This window comes from Parasteatoda tepidariorum, chromosome 12 (assembly GCF_982258835.1).
Source record: "Parasteatoda tepidariorum strain Cologne lab strain chromosome 12, Ptep-v5.0, whole genome shotgun sequence".
Lineage (NCBI taxonomy): Eukaryota > Metazoa > Arthropoda > Arachnida > Araneae > Theridiidae > Parasteatoda > Parasteatoda tepidariorum.
This window is the reverse complement of record NC_141766.1, coordinates 5,088,673-5,109,739: the sequence shown is the minus strand read 5'-3', so window position 1 is coordinate 5,109,739 and position 21,067 is coordinate 5,088,673. Positions and strand designations below refer to the sequence as shown.

At 30.0% G+C, this 21,067-nt stretch overlaps 1 protein-coding gene across 2 annotated transcripts in view; it reads right to left on the bottom strand.

The window, feature by feature from the left end:
- The window catches only part of Slip1 (SLo interacting protein 1), a 98,909-nt gene that overhangs the window by 27,462 nt on the left and 50,380 nt on the right, over positions 1-21,067 (bottom strand). For both annotated transcript variants that reach the window (XM_071188133.2, XM_043041329.3), the window contains exons 2-3: positions 3,546-3,878; positions 242-340 (exon numbers count right to left, since the gene is read on the bottom strand). In XM_071188133.2, coding sequence (XP_071044234.1) covers positions 242-340; positions 3,546-3,878 — 432 coding nt within the window. The remainder of the gene's footprint in view (positions 1-241; positions 341-3,545; positions 3,879-21,067) is intronic.

The window sequence follows — 21,067 nt, the reverse complement described above, 5'->3', positions numbered from 1 at the left end:
TTGTACTGTAGTTGTAGTACTTTATTTACGTAGTTCCACAAGGGGCAACGTTCTGGGAGTTTAATGAGGACAAACACCGTGCACCCACGGTAGGCTGATGAAACCACTGCCAGTGAAGCTTTGGTGATCTACTGGGAATCGTGTCTTACGATCAGTTAATTGTGGAACTGTATTTTAAATCAAAAGAGTATTATGATTTAAAAATCAAACTAAGAACAAAGATTTTGATAAAGAATAATACCTCACTGACAAAGATATTGGTTTCTGGTTCATCAGGATTAGCATAACAAAGTGTGAGACCAAGCTTCTCTTCACAGTGGCTTTTGTAGAGTGTTACTTCCTAGAACAACAATTTACGTTATTAGCAATGTCTTAATATGGACGCTTTGCAGAAATTTCTTAGCTTCAAAATATAATTCTTAGAATGAATTTACACGACAAGACATTCACTTTTGTTTCTGGTTATAGTTTAAAAATGTCTCAACGTTTGGTATGGCAGATAAATTCAAAGAAAAATAACTCATAATCACAACAAACTTTTCCTTTTAATAAATCAAAATAACATTACAGTTTTTTCGAAACTTGCACTATCAGTTTATCTACCTCTGCTAGATATCTGGATTGCTAATTCAATGTCCCGATTTGATGCCTGTTTTGATGGGGGTGAGAGAAAGCATGGGGAATTCTAGCTCAATTTTGCACTCTTAATTCTTGCCGATAAAAATAAAACCAGCCAAATTTTATATCGTAAAATAAATGACAATTAACATTTTCTTTTAATAATGCAAATATTCAGGAAAATAATTACTTATAAACCGGTTACGTTTTTTTTCAATTAAAATGATTCGGCAATTTTAAAATAATTTAAGAGTGCAATAGTCACGTTTGTTGACATTAATGCTAAACGTAAGCCTCACCTGGATTGAATAAGCGAATTCACAAGGTTTCTCATCAGGTTATTTCGTATCGGCAATCCAGTAACCTATAGAGATCAGTGGATTAGTCGCAATCAAATTTCGAAACGTGACATGACTTTTTCTTTGATTTATGGGTTTACTATCCACAGCACCATCTGTCGAAAAGTTCTTGAACTAGAACAAGAAATTCAGAAAGAAAATGTTTATGATCTGCAACATTTTGCTGCAATTTTTTTACAACCTTAGTTGTTTTTCCAGTTAGGAATTTTTAAAACCATCAGCCTAATTTGACTTTTTAATATGAAATCTATTTATAAAGAACAGCGTTCTATAATCATTGCCTTAAATATATGCAAATTTTTTAAAAAATTTTTTCAGGAGTGAAGAAATCTTTCTAGAGCTTAAAATTTTTATATCCTTATCAGAATGTTACATAGTTCAAAAAGATTTCCTATTAAGTTGGCAGAATCAGCATACAGTGGCAAACTTCAGCGGAGCTGACATCCGTGACGAAAGGATTAATATGTAATTTTAGAATCTTTAGGTAATATTTAGGTAAGATAATATTTATATAATAGTAATGTTTAGGTAAGTATGGTAAAAAAAAAGGTTATCGAAGACTGTCAAAACACTAGTGAGAAAGCCGGGATTAAAAGCTTCAAAATTAGTCATTAAAGAATCCCCTTTGAATTTTTTTCAATTTCCTTCGATAATCAAAAAGCTTTTGATGTTTAAATCTTAAATAGAAATTCGTTAAATTTCAATAACATTTTTGTTTTTCCTTCTTTGAATTGCAATCCTTAATAAGCATATTTTTTGCACTTCATTTTGACAAGGATTTTAGAAATAAGTATTAAGAGCGGTTCTTGAGGAACACTTACAACACTTGCACATTGTGTAAAAACGGTGGCAAAGGTACCTTTCTTGGAATCGCATGTTTAATCGTTGAAAGTTGCGTATACAGAAGCTTGTAAATATTCTCCCGACTAAAGCATTGGAGCATATTTTTCAGATTGCAGATACCCCCCCTCTCTGTATTAACTCACCCCTTACACAAAAAAAGAGAAAAAATAACAGAAACATGTACGTCTTGCAGGACTGCTAACTGCTACACTGTTTGCAAAATATTTTATAGAATGTGTTAGACAAGTAAAAATTAAAGCTTTCAGAATTTTTTGTAATTTTGAAACATTTAAACATTTTAAAAGCCACGAAAGAGCTGGAGTAAAGTGGCTTTTTGCAGAAACTCATGAATCATTTGCAAGTAGTAGTGTGAATAACCTTTGCCAGTCGTCGGCAACCTATGTTATGACCCGCACATCAATTAGGTGCTTTATTTAAGGTACATTGGATTATTCCGTCTTTAAAATGATTTTGTTTTCTGTATTCTAAGTAGAGATGCCAACTTGCTCCGGACAGTAAATATATATTTTAAAGTGGCAGTTTTTGAATTGTGATTCTCGGTTTAATAAATTCAATTTAGTAGATTTTAATCCACCACTATTTCTAAATAATTCATAGGCTTATATAATTTACCCCTTTATAGTACTTTTGTCATGCTATGCCTTTTAAAAAGCAAGCAAAAATAGTCAAATTTTTGCAAAATTTACTTTATGTTAGTTGCCGTTTCTTTTTTTTTAATTATTTTGGCGTGTCCGGAGCAGTTGGCATCTCTGTCTAAGGTATGCATACTCTATAATGGAAGTTAGGTGATCCACCAGCAAACATTTTTGGAAAAAGGAATTAAAAATCAGTGATTTGGAAAAAAAACTGTTCCATGCCAATTATGAAAATGTCACAAAATGTCATCTGAAAAGAATCTATGAAAAGCATTTGTGAACTAATTTCTAAATATGTAAAAGCTTACTCTCATCTGCATTGTTTAGACTCTTAAAAAAGAACCATTAGTTTTGGCGACATTCTTCCATTTAGATGAAAAACATTAAAATGAATAAGCTTTAATTTTTGTATATTTTATAAGTTAATTATTATTGAGTGCGTTTAATAGTCTAAATAGTATATCGTCGGTTATCTTTTTAATCTTTATACATCACAGCTCAAAATGCTTGTTTAGGAAAGTGTGCTGGAGAAAATGGACCCAGCAAAATCGTATTTAAATAAATGAACATAGCATTTGGTTTAGTTTTTCAAACTTCTCTTATGGAAAGTGTTCTTTTCTTTAAAAATTTAGCTAATGGATTAAAATGAATTCGCCATGTTATGTGCACTTGCCTAAATCACTTAGTTAATTTTTTTTTTAAAAAAAATTAGTCTTTCTTTCAAAAAACTTCATTGTCAACAATTGTTTCTGCCAGGTTGCCATTGGTCCTATAAATTGATATTATTATTAAATTTATATTAAACACTTTATCGTTAAGTATTCTGAATGCGAGGAGATCACCGATAAAATTAAATTTTTAATATACCGAACCACTCCGGACTTTGCCCGTAATGATAATAGTGTTTAAAAAAGTAAACACGTTTAGTTGTTAAATTTATGTTGAAAATTAAAGAGAGGCATTTTTTTTTCTGTGTCTATTTTCTTAAACACGAATTTTGAGCTGTGCTCACAATAAAAAGTCCACTGACGATATAAAGTTGAGTTGGTAGAAGAACTAAACTAATTACTTCATATTCCAATTGTACAATTTCTTCATCATGGGCAGCGAATGCTTCTTCTAATGTCTCATAATGATGTTCAACATGATCATCAAATAAAATTGCAGATGATTGCATTAAGTTATTTTGACTGAATGGAAATAATCCTATAGGTGGTGATTCCCAACCTCCTGTCCACTCAGTTTGTGTCCAACTATCACAATAAGTCGAAGAATCGGTTTCCATGCCGACCCGAGAGACGGGAGGCTGAAAAACCGACTTTAAAGCCGGAACGATTGCTTCTTTTGTTGGACGAAATGCTTCCTCTTCTTCTTGGATTTTTGAAGACTCTTTTTCATTTATCTGTAACAAACATAAATATACTTTATTTAATTAAAAAAATATATAATTTACAAGATATAAGCCAGTGTATCCCAAAAGGTTCCTAGACCTAGGGTTCCTAGACATAAAGACCTAGGATCTAGGGTTCGTTTTTTAAACCTATGTTTGTATCCAACTAATATAGTTACAAATTCAATGCAAAATAGGGGGATAATTTTTTGTTTTCTGTTGTATGAGAAACAGATCTTAGATATTCTTATATCGCTGATTTCAAATCTGCAATCGCTTTCTCTTTCTAAGCTATTTTTATTTTAAATGATATTTTTAATCTTTTTTGTCCAAATGTTTATTACACTATATATAAAAGGTGCTTCGTAAATGCTGCGACGAACTTCTAGGGGGAGTTAGGGCTAACCGGAAATATCATCGCACGATTCTAGGGGCTCTATTATGAACTGTTTCTACGTGTTTCTAAACAGGTCCTAATAAAGAAGAGCGCCTAGTCACTTACGACAAAATTTCTGGGAATGAGTTCGTATGTAATTTTAAATCCGATGATGTGTTTTAACTTTCTTAGAAAATTGTCGCAGTATTTACGCGATCCCTTGTTATTCATAAAGTTTTTAAACTTGTACATTTCGACAATGCCAAAAATGTCATTTTTAAAAAATCTTTAGCTTTAGGAGTAAAACTAATTTCAGATTTGAAATGCTTACACCCTAATTAGGCAAGATCAAGCAGTTGCATAAATGGAACAAACAATTTGTTACCCAGTGTAATCCATAATCTCTTTCATTCTTATTTTTCATTTATATTAAATAAATATATAATTATTGAAAAAGAAATATTTTTTAAAAATTTTGCCACATTTTTTCGTTATTATTTTACATGAATAATTTCTTAAAAATAATCAAAAAATTAAATAGATTATGAATTACACTTGGTAACAAATTTAAATAAATTATGAAAAGAATATGCATAAGTATTTCGCCTCAATTCAAAGTAACTAAAATCAAAAAACTGTTTTTTTCGAAATCCATAATTCGGCTAACTTTATATAATTTTATTTTATGCAGACGCTAAAAACAAATTCAGAACTAGACGTTGCTCTAGAACTGTTAATTCAACGATCTGATATTAAACCTAATTCTAAGATTGTTATTTATAAGACAATATGATTCTTCATACTAAATGTAATTCTGTTTGGTTCATATACTCGCAGCAGCTAATTAACTTTATTAAGTCAGAGTTCCATTTAAAGAATCATTTAGAGCTCCATAGCTGAATCTCAGCTATAAAATCCTAACACAATAAGTACTGGATAAAACTGTAGGAGAAGAAACAAGATTTACTCATAATTATTTCCAATCCACTTTTTGTCAAACAAATCTAAACAAATATTTATTACTTTCTAAACAAGGTTCCAATACAAGATTTAACAGTATTTCGTTGTTCTGTATATAACAATGAAACACACCAAATTATGTGGGGGGAAAATTCCATTTTCTTTACTTGCGGACTATCTTATAAATTTTTATGTAAGCATTTTCAATCACGCTTTTGTTCTAAAACGCAATATAAAAAGAAGCATTCGGTCCGATAGGAGAAAATTTTAAAACATAGTTGTATTTACACAATATTTAATAATCGTATATTAAAAACATATAAAATTGCAAATGATTTGGGAGAAATTTTTAAAAACATAGTTGTGTAAATGTAATATTTAATAAGCATACAATAAAAATTTATGAGATTTCAAATGATTTGGGAAATTTTAAACATGATTGCATAAGCGTAATATTTAACAAACATATAATAAAAATATATGATATTGCAAATGATATGGAAGAAATTTATAAAAACACTGTATAAACGTAATATATAATAAGAGTATACAAAACTGCAAATGTTGCTGTTACAATTCGGTAGCAACTATTTAAGTTGTAATCCAGCAACAAATAAATCAATAAATCTCTTTTCTGGAACACTATAAAACATTGTCTTACATCTGCAAGTGTTTTATTGAACCCTAAACTAAAGTTAGTGAGGGGAAAAAAAAGCATTATTCAAATATTCAATATTTTTAATTTTGCTCTTGAGGATAGTGAGAACATTATTATTAAAATATATACAGGTGTCATTATTATTGCAAGAACAACAAGAAATAAAATTAATCTTAGAAATGAAGTTTATTCTTAATGATGAATTATGTTCATTTCTAAGTGAAGTGAGTATCCCATCAGCAACCTTAGTAGTATAACATATTTGAATAGCACCTTTCTGTGACATATTCGAAAGTATGTTTCATAACCTGTTCTGGAGGGTATTTTCTTAGTGGTAAAAGCATTTCTTTTTAATCTCAGTATTTAAATTAATCAATAATTCAAATATTTATATATACCATGGTAAGAATTTATATTTTAAGTCGTAACGTGAGCTTTACTATTCATATCTTGAGCTTATAAATTTAATTTAAGCAGATTTTGACTGATTTAGTCCAGCAGTTTAGAAGTTATATAAGTTTTTATGCAAAAAAGTACAGTTTTGTACAGCAAATACCTATTTCCAAGTGTCATTAAACACAAATAATGTATTGGATCACAAGCATTATTTGACGCTAAATCAAACGAAAGCAAAACCAAGTATGCATAAAATGTATGATTCCTTTCAGTGAGGTGAACTGGGTTTGATCGGCTGATCGATATGAATTCCGGCTTGAACCGACCACAGTTTTTCCTTTAACGGTAGGCTAACTGTGTGAGGTTTTCGTGATTTTCCTCCAAATGTAACGCAAATGCGGGTTGGTTCCAAAAAAAGTGCTCCACGAAGGAAAATTTCTTCCAGTACTTGATCCAGACGTTCCCTTGTTTTCTGGATTAGGTTCAAAGGCTACGGTTACGGAGTTGAACATTAATTAATAGCAGTAAACCCTAAATTGGGTCAACTGTTCACCTACTGTTATAAAATAAAATAAAAATGGATTGTCACATCAGTCCATTAATTATCATAGCAGTCTATTGTCATGTTCGGTGTAAACGTCATGTTTTAAAACTATTTTGTTAACAGTGTTTTTTGAAGGTTTTTGCCAATCCACAGTTTAAGTGCACTTGAAGCAAAACTATAATTTTTTACCATGAAGAATTATGTACGGTCAAATAATGACTAATTTGGGTGGATTTTCCCATCTACAATAGATAAAAATTATCAAAGAATAATTTTCGCAAATTTTTATGAGTATAGATAATACAGCGAAGGAATAACTTTTTAAATATTAAAATAACAAGCGCTTTCACTTAATTGCAGCCTTTCTTCATATAGACGTTTTCCGTTATTTTCAGAATTAACGTAGATGGCGCTGTTTAAAGATAGGCTAAACTTAACCTAACAGTCTTGCATAACTGTTGCAAGCTCACAACTGTTATGAAAATAGTATATTATTGTATGGGAAGTCAAAGGTTATCGCAAAGCATGCTTCCATTTAATGCAACGCCAATATTTATATAAAAAAATTTATTGAAAATTATTATATTGCACAAAAAATTGGGTCAATTGTTCAACTACTGTTATAATAAAATCAATGCAAGTATTTTTATTGCATGTCATTCCCTTGTTTGATAATAAAATTAATGAAAGGAAATAAAATATGTTTCTTTTTGTGTACGCAAATTCTTTCTACTTTTACTAACACTTAGTAATATCTTTTCCGTGTAGGTATCTATTTGTTAACTACACACAGAATGAAGTAGAGAAACAATTTTATGTCTGATTCGGTAGCTTCATTTATCGTAAACATTAAGATTATTCGAGATTAACCCTTTGAACTATTAAGTTTAGTACTTAATACGTGAAAATGTGATCATTAAAACAAAAGTAATTTAGGATGATATCTTTTTGTTCTCTTTTAGCTAAATGTACACAAGATGTAGTTGCGAAACCAATTACCAAGAACAAAACAGCCGATTATGAAAAGTGTATGAAGCAAGCTGCGTTAACATCAACAAAAGCAGGAATTCTAAGTTCTATCACCAAAGCAAACGAAATAAAAAAATAAGCGAAGATGGAGAGGTTAAAAAGAATATGATGGTTATTTTTTCTCCAAATTTCTTTGTTGCAGCTTTGGTTTCTCTCACTTATCATCTTTAAAGAGAGTTTAGAAAACTTACAAAAACCCTTCTTTCTTTATGTATCAGATTCTTTTATTTTACTCGTTACATTATTTAATACTTTTTTAAATATTTGGAGGTACTGTTACAAAATGTCAAGATGAAACAAAAATATTTATTCTAGTGTACTGTAAGAAAAGTATAAAAAGAAATCTTTTAAAGCTTTACAAAAAAGATTTTAAATATCTGTTTTGAATTTTCATACGGATCATTGGAATAATGAATGAATAAAATAATAAAATGGTTTATGGTAATGGTTAATGCTTTCATTTTACTTACCTTTATTTTATTCGTTAAATTATTTAATGTTTTGTTTTCAAATATATAGAGGTACTGTTACAAAATATCGGAATGAAACAAAAGGTATTTATTCTGGCGTAGTTTGTTTTTAAAGAAGAATATAAAGACAAAACTTTTAAGGCGTTGAAAAAGACAAGGTAAATATAAGTTTTGCATTTTCGCAAGAATCATTAAAATAACAGATGAGTAAAATGGTTTATGTTAATGGTTTCCCACATGTATGAGACATCTATTTTAAAATGTAGATCAGGATAAAGCAATTGTTATGGTGTTTAATATTAGTTATATCTACAGTACATGTGACCGATGTAAATTATTTGCAAATTTGTTAAGCTTAAGCACTGCATACAAACGTTAACAGGTCTGGAAAAGGTGTCCGAATAAGGGAAAATACATAGGTAGTACCAAAACATATTAAACACGTGAGCTCTAATGGTTATAATTTTGGTATATATAGACAATTTATGACAATAAATGTCCTAATAGGAGATAATACCAAGATAGTACTATTATAAAATTTTATACGCGAGCTCTCATTATTATAATCTTGGGCCGTTGTTATATAAAGATAATTTACAACAATAATTGCCCTAATTAGGGATAGTATCAAGATAGTACCAAAACATATTAAATAAGTAAGCTGTAATTGCTATAATCATGGATCGTGGTTATATATAGACAATTTATAACAAAAATAATACATAAAATATAGCAAAGTGCATATTCGCATCATAAAATGTCAACGTTTGATCTTTCATAAATATATTTCATTTAAAACAGAGAAGTGGTTATAAATTATTTTAAATCAAAAATGAAATATCAAGGTTTAAGTTTTGTTACCACTTTAAATATAAAAAGTGAAATTGAAAGAATCTGTATCTTTTGTTACTGAATTACCTTTTTAGATAAATTGTTGCAATAAAGCAACAACCATTTAAGTTTCGTGAGATTTAGAGATTTCTCAGCTTTCGAATATATTTTCGAGAGGAGTGAAAAGTTCTTGCCGAGGTGTCTGTTATTACAGAGAAGATAAAAGATGTATTCAGCTGCATTTGCACAGCGACAAAGCTGACCACATAACTTTTGCGAACAAACTTATTTTTAATGAAAGACCAAAAATATCATTGTAATATTTTCCCTAAATATATTATCATATTTTTACCACTGGAAAAATTGCTTAAAATTTGTATTATGTAGAAGATTTGACAACATTTCTACATCATTACAGTATTATTTGTTAAAACCACTCTTATTGTCTGTCGTCATAATAGCGCTTTATTGTATGCTATTCTGAAAATTTTTAATAGTCATTCATAAGTGTTAGGTAAAGTTTTACCCATCTTTCACTTTTAATGCTAATTATGATTATGAAGCAAAATGACTATATAAAGTCCCAATTTTAGGAAAATAAAATGCGATTATTTTCTTTATGCGGTTCTGTTGATTTTAAATAGATATTCATGACTGATAGGTTAAATTTTACTCATCTTAAAAATTGTATGCTAGTTATAAAATGGCGCAAAATGCGACTATTTCAATAAGTGAGGCCACAATTTTGAGAAAATGAAAAGTGGTCTAATTTCTCAATATTCAAAAAGTTACTTCACTGTTACATTATTTTTATGAGTGCATTATGTGCACTCATAAAAATAATCATAAGTTGATAAATATTTTGATTTTCATCTAGGTGGAAATTCTTGCCCAACTGGCGATTTTTTTAAAAAATCTTAATAATTTTGTTTTAAATTTTTTAAGTAATTCATTCGTTTTAAAGTCCAGAGGATTTTTCATAGCAATATTATTTCCGCAAATTAAAATTAAATCTTAATTAAGGATATCAAACTTTGGCTTTGTTTATTTTCCGTTGTAAGAGCATTTCGAAAAACTTCATGATGTTTATTTCTTGAAACTCTTTAACCATAGACAAAAAAAAAAAAAAAAAAAAAAAATAGCCGGAACATCTATAAAAAAAAATTATACCGATGAAAAGAAGAGAAATAAGGAACAACAAATATATTAATTATTTAAAGTGTAATAAATGTTATCTATTTAAATGCCTAAAATTCAATGAAAAACTAAAATTTTATAAAAGCTATAGTGTATTGCTAAAAAGAATTAAAAAGAACTTAAAAATAATGAATATTTAAAAATTAATCCATTTTCAAAGCATCGCCAATTTGGCGAGATTTTTTAAAATTTTTATTTTGATGAAAACTATTAAAATAATTGAATAATTTTAAATTTTTTGCATACTTATATGGTAACAATGTGGTGAAGTAGCTTTTTAAATCGAATAAACTCAGACACTTTAAATTTTTTTAAAAAAAAATTATGAATTTTCAAAACATTAAAATATTACGCCATTTTCTAGGTCAATATTTAAGACGTTGCCTAGAGATGAACAACAGAGCCGTCGTAAGGGTGGGGTAAGAGGGACTTTTGCCCAGGACCCCTCATTTCTAACGCTATGGAGCCCCACACCGAGAAAACTGAAGCTGTTACCGTTAAGGGCTGTTATTGAAAATTTAGAAACTTTCCTTATAATCAGATAACAGCATGGATTCTGAAGACATTGTTATATACATTTCTATAAACTATTCATAGAAATCGATATCCAAGAATAAAAAAATAAAATGCATTTAAACCTTTTTAGATGATTATTTTATCAGAGTCCATAAGCTCAAAATTCCACGTATCTAAAGGCCTTCGTACCTTAGATCATTGATTAAAATTAAATGACAATATAAAATTTGAAAATTAAAGTAAAAGAAAATAATTACAAAAATGTTGTTTGTTTACTAATGTTAATTGCATAAATTGTTTTTAGAAATAAATTTAGAAAAAAACACTACAAGCTTGGTCTAGGGGGTTCCAAATTGAAAAGAATATTTAAAGGGCACAGTAAAGTTTAGCGAAGGACAAAACTTATTAATAATTGTTACAAAGTCACAGGAAATATAAGAATAGTAAGTGCAGGTGAGCGTTCGAAAAATAAGCAGAAATATTAGGTAAAATTAAAGTAAATTTGAAGACGGAAGAATTTGTTAACAGAAATATTTAAGAAAATCGATTATAGAATAAGCATAAAAAATGTCTTTTTCACTGAAAACCACAAAAAAGGACCACCTCAACGGATATAAAAATCATATGATATAATTGTTTTTAAATAACAAACATAATCGACAAATGATATTAACTAGCAAATTTAAATATCTTTTCTTTCCATTATTTTCTAATATTATGCTTTTATTTTGATTCAAAATTAAAGACAAACTAAAAGCAATCCTTCAATATATTATAGTTATCAGATCATATTCTGAGACACCGTTGTACAATTATGCTTTCATAACAGTTAATAAATTATACTTTCATTACATTCAGTAATTTAATGAATTAAATGTAATACTATATTCATAGCCGACCTGGTGGCCGAGTGGTTAGCGTGTCTGACTGCGGAGTCGCTGGTCGCGGGTTCGAATCCTGCTCAGGTCATGGATGTTTCCTTCTCTCTGTGTTCTATGTCCCTTCTCCTTTGTGTGTGAATGTGACCAGCCCTATAAACGGGTTTGTGGATGTGTGACGTGGGTGACGCTGCTCCAACGCCATGGCTTCGACACAGGTGCCCACTGGGTAACGGGAAGAGAGTAGCAGTTTTGGCATTTCTGTGGCCAATGGGACAACCCCCTAGTGCCCACCATTAAAAAAAAATATTCGGTCAACGTATGCAATTAAAATAATGATTATAAAATAACAAATATTAGTCGGATTTAACGAATTTTTTCTCCTCCCCGATTAAAATGAATTCAAAAACCGCTATATAACGAATATAAAACCCCAAAATAACGAATTATTCGAAAATTTTTGTTTTCTTTATTAGTGTTAGAAAAATTATGGATTGCTTTCCAAATGATTACAGTATCCCTCATGTCGGGAACATGAATGAAGTAGATTTATCAGAAACTATAAATAGCGACACAGTAGTCGATGATAATGAAAACTATTACTTCTTCAGATGCTTTGTACGGTTTGGAAACAGAGAAATCTTACCTAATGTTGCAAGATGTAAATGACTTTGAAAAAGAGCTTTTTAATGTAGGAAATCAAGGAAATAAACTTTACTCACGAAATACTCAAATTAATCAGCGTGAAAAATTTCTATTTATTTTGTGTATTTGCTTATTAGAGATGTTCGGATATGCCATAAGGTAAGTCAATTTTTTTCTATTTTACCCCCGATATTACGAATTATCCCGATTTGGCGAATATTTTCGACCTCTGTGAATTCGTTAAATCGGGGTCCGACTGTATTAAGATTTTACACGATTGTAAAAGAATTTTATTGCAGAAAATATTTAAAGACGGTTTATAAAACAAAAAATTTAATAGATGTGCTTTGAGATCTTATAATTGAACTTTGGTGAAACACTCTTTATCATTAAGTTGGTGAGCGAAGAGAGAAGGAGTCATTTATTAATGAATAACATAATGATAAGATTTTTTATCTTCATTATCTTGTGCATTAAAAAAATTTTCCCACATTTTTTGAATAAATGAGAAAAGCAGAAAATTGCTCTTGAAAAAGAAGAATCTTTTCTGCGATTCAAATAAATTTATTAAAATAGCAATAATGACAATAAAAGAGAATAGAAGCACTTAATAAAAAGTCATTTAACAGGTATAAATTGTAATAATATTGGGAGTACAAATAAGTTCAAAAATTAGCAGTTAATTGTGAAAAATGCGTACATTATTTTTCATTCTCCAATCTTTCTGGGAGCATTTGGATACCACGTTAGAAGAACTCTTTCGAGGATATCCACGAATCGACCCATTCCTTGATTTCATCGAATGAAGTAAATTCCTACTCAGACAGTGCCGTAATAGTTGAAAATCTGTAAAAGCAAGGTCTGCGGCGCTTACAATTGTAGTGTTTCCGAATAACATTATCGACGTTCAATGTCTCTTGGCTTCAGTTCGTATGGAACTCAACTTACTTGTTTAGGGATCGTTCCCAACGATTTTAAACGATATGAAATTGCTTGCTGAGTCCCTTGTAATCTAAGAGCAAGTTCTTTTTGCGTTTGGGACGAATCTTCTGCCAATAATTCTTCCAATTCCTTGTCTTCGTGCAATTTCGGCCTTCCACTGCGTTCTTTTTTTTTTCAACGTCAAACTCACCGTTTTTAAACTTCTGAAACCACTCACAACAATTCCTCTCACTTAAGGCCTCACATACCTTTTAATAGGTAAAAAATGAGAGAAAACGAGCTATTTTCAATCATCTGCCAATTTTATAATAATTATTCTAAAAATACCAAATTTTGAAATATGACACTATACATAGTCTACATTTTGAAAACAATGCAAAAATTTTTTTCAAAAATTAAGAAATTTCTTAATTAATTGAAATTTTAATTCAATAAAATTTTTCTGTTTTTATTTGCGCGCAAGCTTCTGGAAAAAGTTTACATAATATTTGCTTGATTTTTTTTGTGAGTATAGAAATATATGGTAAAACTAAAATGACGATGAATGAACAAATAATTTTACTTTTTTCTCTATGCAAAAATTTTTTTAAAATTTATTAAAAAATTTTAACAAAAAAAATTGCTATTTCATTTTTTTAAATGTCAATACATTAATCCCACCTTCAAATGGCTTCGTTAATTTATAGAAACAGGTATTTGAGACCTGCTGTAAAAATTTTGTGCAATTCTAATCAATAGTTTTCGAGATATTGTGCGCGCAAGGTGTAAAAATAGCATTTTGAGATAAATGAGTTTAAACACAAAACAGGACATATTTTATTAAAGAAAATGTATGACTTATTTTTTCGATAACTTTTGATCTAATGTGAATTTTTTTATGCTTTTTTTTCCAAATTTTCAGAAAGATCCATAGAATAGAATAAAATATTATTAAAAAAATCGATTTTTTGAAGCATTAAAAGGTATGTGAGGCCTTAAAGCAGCCTCACCATATGCTTCTCCAAGCGATTGATGCACCTCAGCTACAGATTTCTTCAAATTTAAGAAGTAAATTAAAAGTTCCAGTAAATGACGCTGATTTGGCACAAAACTTGACATTTTTGCACGAAAACAATTACGTAATTATACGGAATTACTAATATTTTAAGTTTATGTTGTTACCAGATGAACAAACATAAAATAAGTCAATTTCTAAATAACCCTTTTGTAGTGCCATCTTATGCTGATGATAGATTGGAATACATTAGCAGTGGAGTTTTGTAGTGTTGTTACCTTAACGATCAAAAGCCGTTACCTCACCTAGCTAATCTGCCGATTAACTAGGATAATCTGTTCGAGTGCCGAATAAAGAGTTTTCCTCAATTTACCTTGGTAACGTGCGCATCAACGCTTCCGCTTAAGTTCTTAAGTTCACTGAGAAAAAAAAAGAAGTATGGTAATAACTACCAGAATACAGTAGAATTTAGCGCGTTCCTGTCTTTAGGGAAATACGAAAAAGCTCGACAGTTTTTAACGAAGCGCTGTGGTAGAATTAACAATAAAATACGGTTTAATAATGTGTGATAAAATTTAGTAATTTTAACATACCTTAGAAAATGGCATAAAAAATGCTGGGTTGCATTTACTTTTCAATTTTATATTTTTTGATTAAATGAGTGGTAATGAAATGTATAATTTAGAAAACCAGAATTTCCGGTAAACCGTTACAATATAAATGGAAAAATTACCACATGAATTTTTTAAATACGGTATATTTGAGATGAGTCTTCAAATAAGTTTTTGGGCATTATATTCCTATGTATTAGTTTAGATTTTATAATTTTGTATTTGTTTTTTGTATTTTCTCTACCTGCACTTTGACAAAACCTTTGGTGTACAGAGAGAGCAACTTAGACATTTGTCTTGCTCTCTCGATAGAAAAGGTTTTGCATTTATGACTCCCGGGGCAGGAAGACGTCAGCTTCGGTTGTCATATTTTTCATTGTTTTTCTTTATTTATTCTTTTGGTTTCAACTTCCTTTTGGAATTTCTGCTGAAATTGCTCTTTTTTCCACTGGTAGTGTAGTTTCTAATTGCTTTTATTATTTTGATTTCTTTTCTTGCATATGTAAGGGCATTTCAAAACGTAGCGTCTTAGCGGCTTTTTATTTATAAGTGATTGATGTTTTTAAAATACTTTACATTCATTGAAAATATAGAGGACCTGAGGAGCCTGAACTGTATTACTTCACACCAAATATTTTTAATTAAATAAGAAAACAAATCAAAATCACAAAAAATGGGATTTTCGTAACACACTAACATCTAAAATTTTTATTTTGAAAAAATAATTCTTATAAAAATTTTAAAAATGTCTACCTATGAAACAGAGTAAAATCTACAACATCTGTATTAATATAATAAGTTGTTAATTCTAATTGGTAGAACAGAGAACACGTGTTTAGAAATGTCCAGCCTGAAAATATCGTATTTTTCACTTGCGTCTATAATTTGTCCAGTTAGTTAAAATTCCCGTAGTTTCGTATAATCCCGTTAATTTTTTAAAAATTGATATTAGAATTCAAAAATATCTATGTTACGAAAAATGTTTAATGCTAACCAGGTTGCCAACTATTACGATTTTCTCTAAATATTTTATCGAGAGGTAGACAATTAAAAGCTTTTATAATTTTGCAACATTTTAAAAGCTTCTTCACCACGAAAGAGCTGGAACAAAATGGCGTTTCATACGAAATTTTGAATCATTTAAGTGCTATAGTGTAGAAAATAACTTTAAATCCAATTTACAAAACAAAGAATCATACATTAAAATATTAGCTTAGATGCGAATAGAATCTATCTATATTTTATAACGGTCGTTGAACAGCTGACCCAATTGTTTGGGTTCACGACTATTTATGTTCAACTCCGTAACCTTGTAATTTTGAACCCAATCCAAAAGACAAGGGACGACTTTTTAAGGGAATTAACTCGCATTTGCGTTACATAGAGAGGAAAGCAACGAAAACCCCCACGGTTAGCCTAATGGCCAGGGGGGGCTCTCAACCATGATCCGTTTACCACTGAGGATATTTTAAGTCAGCACTGTGGTCGGTGCAAGCCGGAATTCGTATCTACCAGCCATCGCTGGGATTCAAACCCGGATCACCTCATTGGAAAGCTCTGTTCCCACTACGGCTCAGAGAATTTATCTATAGTGAAATATGACAAAAAAGTGTATAAAGTTGGCAGTCTTGTACTAACCAGCTATCAAAAATTAAATTACAAATTTAGTTTTTGAAGCACACTTCTATAATTTTAGATATCCAATTAGATTTTCAAGAAGAAAATATTAAAAATTTCAATGCGACCGAAAAAAAAAAAAACTTTTGTCTCTTAATGCTCAAACTGTGCAGTAGAGTCGCAAATACAGAGTTAAAATTTCCCTTATCCATCAAACCGTTGAATTTCTTTACCATTTTTTAAATTGCTGATTAATACGAGTTTTTCAGTGAAATGCTAGTGAAAATTGGCAATAATTAAGTCGAATAGCATTAAAAATCACAATTTCCTTTTTTTTCTTTTTAGTTTATTATAATATTTTAATTTAGAGACGAGATAGCCTGTTTGGTAGGACACTGGGCTCATGTCCAAGAGGTTGTAGGTTCGATCCCGCCGACCCAAGACTCCCCGTGTAGTAAATGGTGGCAGGTGCACGTTAAATGTGTCGGGTCACAAATTCCTCCATGTTCCCACTACAAATCATACCTCTGGGGGTACTGATCCAGGAATTTCCTTATGTTATGGATTGGTTCAAAATTACAAAGCTACGAAGTTGAACATTATTAGTCGAAAACCCAAAATTGGATCGGCTGTTCAACGACGGTAATAGGATATAAAACATTTTAGTTTTATAGTAAGAAACAACACAGTTGTATTAATGCTGTTTTTTTATCCTTCGTTAAGTATCGGTAATGTTTGTAAGAATCTTTTTTTTCCTTCTAGGCATTGAATGCATCAGAGCATATATCTAAGCTTTTGGATGTTGCTGTTCTAGGATGATGAGAATAAATTATTTTTCATGAGTTTTTAGTCAATAATTCCTCATAATAAATTTTTGGTCATTTATTTTTATGAGTTTCTGATCATTTATGTTTTTGAGTTTTAGCATTTTTTTAAAAATTTATTTTCCTTTCTTAATAATTTGTTTTTCAAATTATGAATGATATTTCCATTTTACGAAAATGTTTGTTTGTACAGTGCGAAAAAGAAAAAAAAATGGAATACCCTAAATAACTTTTGACTTAATTATCGGATCTTCATATTCTAGGGCTCAATCTTAATGGTTCGAGGTGGTGACCTTAAATATGCTAGTTAATTAGTGCAGAAGATATGTACCCATTAAAACCTGAATTTTTATGTAAGTCTTGAAGCAAAAAAACTCGTATTAAAAAGTATCTCGTATTTTTTTTAACTAAATGAATAATTTCTTTTGTTAGCTACTACTTGAATTTTGAAAAGAATAAAATAAATTTGCTTGATGTGAAAAAAGACCTTTTTCAAATCAGAAGAATTCTCATGATTCCCGTGACGCATATGTCACGCTAGGTCCAAATGAATTAAGTTACGAAAAAAACTTTTTCTGAAACAAAATTGCACTTTCTTTGAATAAACATACCTCTTTTTCAACGGATTCGGTTTAGGGCGTAATCTCGGAAATATGGTCCCCATAGTTTGTAAGGAGAGCCATCCAAAGTTTGGACCTCATAATGTTACTTTTATTTTCGCCATATCTCGAAAACTATTTAAGCGAATTGAGGGCGTGGGTGACTATTTTCATCGGCCAACGAAGGGACCGAAGGTGTGCAGTGTCAGATCTCGTTTAACTGTTCTACAGTAAGGTGCTCGACTTCACGAGCAGGTTGTCAGGCTACTAATGTGGGGGAGCTATAACCTCTGCAGAGGATCAAAATTGTGATATTGTGCAGATGTAGTGCGACATAAATAAAGTACTTATACTACTCAGACGAGCTGATTCCCATAATCCGCTGGGAGATCTTCAATCCGTCACTGGGGATTGAACCTCGATCTTTCACAATGACAGATCTGTGTCTGTACCATCGAGGCTTTTATTTTACATGTAGATCACATAAAAAAATTGGGAAATTTTATTTTCCTCTAAAAAAGATATTATTTCAGAAAGTATACTCCCCACCCGACCAATAATATTATTCGAATATTAACCAATACAGACTAATGCAACCTCACCTTGCATTGCATAGGCAAATTAGTACATTGCTATTGTTTCGATAACCTAATCAATTTATTGTTTTGATAACTCGTTTAACCACTACGATAACAGCGCATTTTTTTTAAAGTTAATTTCCGTTAGTGTTTTCCTTAAATGAGCTAAAAAAAAAGATTTATTACGAAATTAAAGTTTTAAAGTAAACATAACACGCTGTCAAATATCGTAACGAATATACTATTTCTGCGAATTTAACTTGTCTGAGTTTAAATCAATTTGCGTGTTTTATTTTGCTAGATCGAAAAGAAAGTTTTGTTGAATATTTATTTTCGCTCCGAATTTATTACCCCTCCAGATTTGGTGAAACATAAATACAAAATCAAAGAATATAAAAGCTTTTTTTTTTTTAATTTCGAAATCCAGACAGGAAGACCTCAGTTCGATGTTATGATTAAGAAATAGTCTGCATTTCCCCCCCTGTTTTCATCTTTTACGTTTTCTTCTTTTTTTGTAATCATTTTTTTCTGAAAACGATGAAAAATGGAGAAGCCTTATCAAATGCGACAAAACTCATTCAACATAATTTTTTTTACAACTCCTATTTTATGCTGTAACTAAGGGGCCCTAGCCAAAACATTTTGAACAGTTTTCTCTTACCATCCACTGATGAATTATTGAAATCGATTCTCGATTCGATGATTATTTATTTCGATCGATAATCGATCGATTCGATGATTTATTTATTTATAATTTTTATCTTGGAATTTAATTCGGGGATGCGTACTGCTTCGCTTTCTGCAAAATATTTTATAAACATATTGGGCATTAGAACTAAATTTTCTCGACTTAATTTTAATTTGAAAGCATTTTTTAAGCCTCACAACGAGATTAACTCACTACTGATTAACTCACTAAGCGACATTTTATACGTATGTTTGAATTATTTTTGTGTACTCAAAATTGGTTTTCTCGAAATTCACAATTTTAACCTCAACGGAGAACTTTTGACTGTGAATCGTTCCGAGAATCGGTATTAGACCCAAAAATTTATCTTGGCTTAGACTCCCGCACACGGACTAATGCAACCGAGGACCTTAGTTGGGAAAGGTTGATAAACGTTTTTTTAAATAATATTCCTGCTTTAATAACAAATATTATATTCTGAGTTAAAAATGTAAAAATATCTTCGATAGCAAAATAAATCATTTATGAATTTTACTGTGTACACTTATTTTATAATTTGTTAAAAACCCTCTAGAAATCCCTAACCCAAACTTTTACTACACCCCCTTAAATGTCTTCAAGACCCACTGGGGAGGGGGCTATAACACCCATGTTTTTAACCTATGCTTTATAAGATTCAATAGAAAATAAATTTTTCAAATCTTCAATGTTTAAAAATAAAATTTTTAAAGAAATTGAAATTTTTGTGATTATAACAAAAAAACTGAAAAAAAAAGTAACGTGGGGTGCTCTATTGCCCAAAAAAATCTGGGCCCTAGGCAAATGCTCCTTTACTCAATCCTTACCACGGCTTTGTTTATACAAGAACTTTCGTTCCAAAAAACACACGAATCAAATTTATTTCAGACTAGTTCTGTTGAGTAACGGCAGATGGCAGTAAAGGTAACGTATTCTATTTCCTTCTTCACTTCAAATGACCGGAATTCTCTCCTCAGATGTTTTCAAACCATCCAAGATACGGATATCGATTTTACCGGCTACTATTTTTTAAATGTTGCTTAATATACAATTAGACTCTTTAACTCTAGTTCAAGATTTCATATGAACAATAAAAATCAGTAATGTTTAATTTAATTAGGAAGTGAAAAAGTAACAAATATTGATACCTTCCAAAACGAACAGAATTTAGAAACATAACAGACATTTTTTTTAATCGATCAGCAAAGAAAAATGGTCATTTATATTAGCTAGATGACTAAATATAGATTTACGTTTGTAAATATTATATATTAAAATGGCGGTATCTACTTTCAAAATATAAAACAACAACAGACATTTTTTTAATCGATTAGCAAAGAAAAATGGTCATTAACATTATTTTGATGACTAAATTGAGATTTAAGTATGTATATATTACATATTAATGCCTACGTTTAAAATATAAAACAACAACAGACGTATAATAGACAATTTTTCAATCGATTAGCAGAGAAAAATGGTAATTTACATTAGCTAAATGACTAAAAATAGATTTACGTTTACAAATATTGAAATAACGTTATCTACATTTAAAATATAAAACAACATCAAGCAAACAATATGTAAAATAATTCTTAAAAAAGGGTTAAATAAGAGTAAATCAGATTTCATTCTTTTTTTTTAAAAAAAATGTCTTCCTAATTAAGAAAAATAAAAAAAATTTAGAATCACCATATTATGTAATACAAAGCAGCGTGACAATAACGGCTTTTTACTTTGAGTGAAATTATGTAAGAACTATTATTTTTAATTTCATATTATGTGCAATAAAATTATCAAAAGTATGCTATACAGTTTTTGAGGCGCAAA